At 39.2% G+C, this 5,495-nt stretch overlaps 1 protein-coding gene across 1 annotated transcript in view; it reads left to right on the top strand.

The window, feature by feature from the left end:
- Positions 1-4,548, top strand: part of SLC17A2 (solute carrier family 17, member 2) — a 23,740-nt gene extending 19,192 nt beyond the window's left edge. Inside the window, 6 exon segments of the mRNA XM_011962823.1 lie at positions 716-927; positions 1,050-1,211; positions 2,030-2,162; positions 2,252-2,399; positions 3,198-3,288; positions 4,414-4,548. Of these exon segments, the coding sequence (XP_011818213.1) occupies positions 716-927; positions 1,050-1,211; positions 2,030-2,162; positions 2,252-2,399; positions 3,198-3,288; positions 4,414-4,548 (881 nt within the window).
- Positions 4,549-5,495: the final 947 nt, after the last annotated feature.

Raw genomic sequence — 5,495 nt, 5'->3', positions numbered from 1 at the left:
TGAGGCAAGGAATCCATTCCATAATGTTTTCATCACTTGGGTGTCATCATAGTGCCTGATTTTTAGCTTTAAAATAAAAGAATCAATGAATCCAGTAAATAGAGGGAATTTAAAGAAAACTAGTCCTCAGAATCTTTTAACATAGAATGTTCTACAAATAATAAATTCCAATAATAAGAGAATTTTCTACACTTGATTTTGTTGTTATAGCCAAATGGTATCATTAAATATAGTCCTGGCCTGAATGGCTTTCTTATTAATGGTGTTAATTATTTTGGTTTGTGCATGTTAACCAGGTATTGTACAGAAATATTTCTTTTGGGAATCCATAATGGATGTATGGCTTGAATACAAATAACACTGTCTTTTGTAAGTGCATTGGAAATTTTTTCCTGCCACATGATTTCATGGAAGGTTGTTTCGAGTATGTATGACTGCAATCCTGACTATTCAGATCTTCCACAAGACAATTTATGTATGCATTAAGAAGTTGCTGCTCAAAATACATAACACTATAATCATTGGAGGCTTTAAAGTAGTTAATCAGCTATGCAATGCCATGCTCATGTTATCTCCAGTGGGCTCTGACATTGACAAAAGGTGGCTTTCTATTTGAGACATAGTATCTTAAAAGCTTTAACAGGTTTGTAGAAGGATTGAAAGAAAGAATGGGAACATTTAGGTCCTTATGGTAGAATAAGCATTAATTGACTAGTGTGTAGAAGGGAGAGGCATGCCACTTCAGAGGAAACTCCCTTCCCCTAGTAAACAAATCTACCTAAAAACTAATTTTATACCTTCTTCCCAGGTAGCACCGGCTGTGTCTGCTGTCTCCTATGGTTCACAGTGATTTATGATGACCCCATGCATCACCCGTGCATAAGTGTTAGGGAAAAGGAGCACATCGTGTCCTCACTGGCTCAACAGGTACAGTGCATACCTTGTACCTCTGGCCCATGCAGAGGTCTCTAGGGCAGGGTGTGGATCTCCTCTGAGAGGCACCATCTTGGCTGCTCTAATACTCATGCTGATTAGATATTTCTTTTTAGCCCAGTTCTCCTAGACGTGCTGTCCCCATAAAGGCGATGGTCACATGCCTACCACTTTGGGCCATTTTCCTGGGTTTTTTCAGCCATTTCTGGTTGTGCACCATCATCCTAACATACCTACCAACGTACATCAGTACTCTGCTCCATGTTAACATCAGAGATGTGAGTTTACTTCCTATACTTCTATGAAAACGATAATGGTAATAAGGAGAAACAACACTGTGTTACCTATTACATTCTGGCTTTACATATAACCATTAATTTAACCTTCACAATGACCTTGAGAGAGGCATTGTTATAATTTCCTTTTCACAGATGTGAAAACAGGACACTTAGAGGTGAGATAACTTGCCTCAAGTTGCACAATACTAAGTGGTAGAGCTGCTGCAGCATCCATATTCTTAACCACTATGCTATACTACCACACCAGCTGATTCCAAAGTTTCTTTTAGAAATTAATATTGTTGGGCTGGGCGCAGTGGCTCATGCCTGTAATCCCAGCACCTTGGGAGTTTAAGGCAGACGGATCATGAGGTCAGGAGTTCAAGACCAGCCTGATCAATATGGTGAAACCCCGTCTCTACTAAAAATACAAAAATTAGCCAGGCATGGTGGCAGGCGCCTGTAATTACAGCTATTCAGGAGGCTGAGACAGGAGAATCGCTTGAACCCGGTAGGTGGAGGTTGCAGTGAGCCAAGATCGTGCCACTGCACTTCAATCTGGGCAACAAAGTGAGACTCCATCTCAAAAACAAAAAAACAACCAAGAAATCAATATTGCCTTTCTCTGGAGCCCAGAGTGATGCAGCTTCTGGCCCTCTTATCTGAGACAGTGTTCATCTAGTGTAAAAAATGACGCTAATTTTCCCCCAAACAACCCACAATATCATGGGAGTAAGTTAATGGCTGGTCTGTGTAACTGATAAATTTTGGTGCTAACATATCTCTGTAACTACTCTGTATAAACTCCCTTCCTTCAGAGTGGAGTTCTGTCCTCTCTGCCTTTTATTGCTGCTGCAAGCTGTACAATTCTAGGAGGTCAGCTGGCAGATTTCCTTTTGTCCAGGAATCTTCTCAGATTGATCACTGTGCGAAAGCTCTTCTCATCTTTTGGTAAGGATAAGCGTGTGGGCTCATTTAACCAATTCCTTTTCTGCACATGGTCTCAGAGGGTTCCCTGACAGCATGTCCTCATTGCCCAGGGCTCCTCCTTCCATCAATATGTGCTGTGGCCCTGCCCTTTGTGGCATCCAGTTACGTGATAACCATTATTTTGCTGATACTTATTCCTGGGACCAGTAACCTATGTGACTCAGGGTTTATCATCAACACCTTAGATATCGCGCCCAGGTAAGAGCTCTACCTGTTTTTTCCCGTCCTCCAGACCCCTCCAGAGGTGTTAGACCTTAGTGGTCACCATGAAATTCTTCAATGTTACTGACATGCACTAATGGCAGAAAGATAAATAACTACAAATGTATGTCTATGGCCATTTTTAGAACAAATGTGGCATTTTTAGAACAACAATTTCCAGCCTTGGCCAGTAATCATTTTGATAAAAAGCTTCCCAAGGTTCCCTAACAGAGATTGAACTGTGTGCTGGGAAAAGGCTCACACATGTGATTTAGAAAAGTTTCCATGGTGTTGTTCATATTAGCTACCATATATATATATATACAGTCATAATAAGCCAGCTCCTGTGCCAAGACTTGCCATGTATCAACACATCTAATCCTCACAGTTACATTAGGTCTATTGTTATCCCCATTTTATAAGGGAGAAGGCTGAGGCACAAGGTTAAATGGTGTGACTATGGTCACATAAAGGCAGAGCCAGGGTTTGGACCCGGGGATTTTGGCTTTGGAGTCTGTGTCCTACCCGTTGCACAAACTGGCTTCTATACTGAGCTGCCAGGGTAAAGAAACTCGGTTCCCAGAGAGACTGCATTGCTCCCTGGTTATTGACTCAGTAGGTTGGTAATTTCAGGTTTGGCAAATAGACATTGCCCTGAATGTCTTTAGGTGAATGAAAAACTGCATTAAGCAAAATGACTTTGCCATAAGAGCTGAACTGTGTTGAAGTTGAGTTGCTGCAGAAGCTGTAGGTGGCTTTCTATACAAAATCATTTATAAAATCATCTTCCCATAGATATGCAAGTTTCCTCATGGGAATCTCAAGAGGATTTGGGCTCATCGCAGGAATCATCTCTTCCACTGCCACTGGATTCCTCATCAGTCAGGTTGGGCCAGTTTATTGAGCATCTTTAAGTGGCAGGTATTGTTTTAGGTGTTGTAGATACACACGGTGCTCACAAGGTCTGGATGGCAACACAATTACTCTATTTACATGAGCCTCTAAATCAGACTCTGATAGGTCAGATTTCCCAGGGAAAGAAAAATATAAGCTTATTTTCTCAAGATGAATAGACATGAGATTGATGAAAATGAGCTGTTCTGGTGCAGAAGACAGCATGTATGACTTCCTAGAGGTACATGAGCATGAAACAGTTCTTAGTTATGAATAGAATGAATTACACATGTCAAGGAATAGCAAGAGATGAAAACAGGGGGGCATAAGAAGATCATGAAGAATATGTTCAGACTAATTCCAATTTTTAAAAAATCACAAAAAGGAAACAAAGTATCCCAAGGCCTGTTTAAAGACAATTTAATGGCTGAAAAGAGATTAGCTGTGAGACATTGCAAGGAGGCTTTCTCAGTGTTTGGAAATGCAGGCTCATGAGGAAGACGAAAAGACAGACCCAGGCAGGGATGGAAGAACTGACGAGAACCAACTTACAAAGAGAAGTTTTATTTTTACTGTATTTCTATGTGATCAAGTTGCCAGGTTAATATTTGACTAAACTGCTAGGAATCCACTGTGACTATAATGCTGGAAATTACTTAGTAGGGCTTTCTGAGGAGAGTCACACAGAAGACCAAATAAAACTTGTGTTGAATTGAGATGGTTTGTAGTGATAGATGTCAACAGCCAAAACCAAACCAAACCAAACCAAACCAAATCAAAACAAAACAAAAAAACAGAGAAGACACAAACACGATGCCATGGTGTCATTTCAGGCATAATTTTAAATCAGTAATATTATACATTGAAATCCAACTTTTCAGAAAAACATTAGTGTATTTTATTTTTATTTAAAGAAATAACCATCTCAACTCAGAACCCGATGTGCATTTTGGCCATTTTGTTTCCAATAGTTTCATAAACTTTCTTAAGTAGCTACTGCACATTGTTCATTATATTCCTTGTGATCAACATTGCAATACACAACTTGGAGGGCTTCTAGAACTGGTGTAGAAGGAGCTTGTGAGATTGATCATTTTTCTGTGTTTTTTACCTCTAGGATTTTGAGTCTGGTTGGAGGAATGTCTTTTTCCTGTCTGCTGCAGTCAACATGTTTGGCCTGTTCTTTTACGTCACATTTGGGCAAGCAGAACTTCAAGACTGGGCCAAAGAGAGGACCCTCACCCGCCTCTGAGGACATAAAGTTACAAACTTAATTGCAGTACTGAGCATGAATTTTTTAAACATTTTTTACTTATCTTCATATTCTTGACCATAGACTCAGCAGTTCTTAACTCTGGCTGTGTGTTAGTCTTCCCTGGGGAGCCTTTATAAGATACTGATGCCTGGGACTCACTCCAGAGATTCTGAATGAATTGGTCTGGGGTGGAACCCAGATACCACCAATTTTTAGATACTCCTTAGAGGTTTCTAGCATGTACCTGGGGTTGACAACAGCTGGACAAACTTGAAAATTCAGGTGGCCTTTGAATTTTCCTCATTGGAAAGTACTAAATAAATAAAAATTCATGTGAAAATGATCACTGATAAATATCTTCATAGTGGGGCAGATTATTGGATACAGAGAAGATCTGCTCGGAATTGTAACCATATGTTACAGAACTCAGCACCCATCAGAACTGTAAAGCTATAATCCCCAGAATTAAAGTTTTTATTATTTTTTATACATTGTAAAACATGGATGTTTATTTATGTGGTTAAATTCTATTAAAATTTACATGCTAAAATAAAATAGATCATTTTCAAATTATTTCGATTCAGATATTTCCATCAGATTAAGCAGATATTTATCCTAGCCCAATTGCAAGAGATTAATGATGAGAAAACGATCAAGAAAAGATTAAATAAATGAGGTTAACTTAGAAATCAAGGACAGAGAAGATAGAATTGGAAAGCTTGTATTGTAAGAAGAATGGATGTAAAGGAAGGCAATGTAGATACTTCCAGAAGGGATAGCAATATAGTTTAGACCATATGATGAAAATTGGAGGGAGATGACAGAGACACTTTCAAGTGAAATGACAATTTATATGGGGGAGAAAAATATTGAAGATATAACAAGATGAGAAAAGGCATAGAAATGTATCGTGTACAAGGCATAGAAATGTATCACATACAACA

The sequence above is a fragment of the Colobus angolensis genome, unplaced genomic scaffold (assembly GCF_000951035.1).
Source record: "Colobus angolensis palliatus isolate OR3802 unplaced genomic scaffold, Cang.pa_1.0 Scaffold6, whole genome shotgun sequence".
NCBI classification, from domain to species: Eukaryota; Metazoa; Chordata; class Mammalia; order Primates; family Cercopithecidae; genus Colobus; species Colobus angolensis.
Note: the sequence above shows the minus strand (reverse complement) of the source record. Positions and strands in the feature narration are given on the sequence as shown.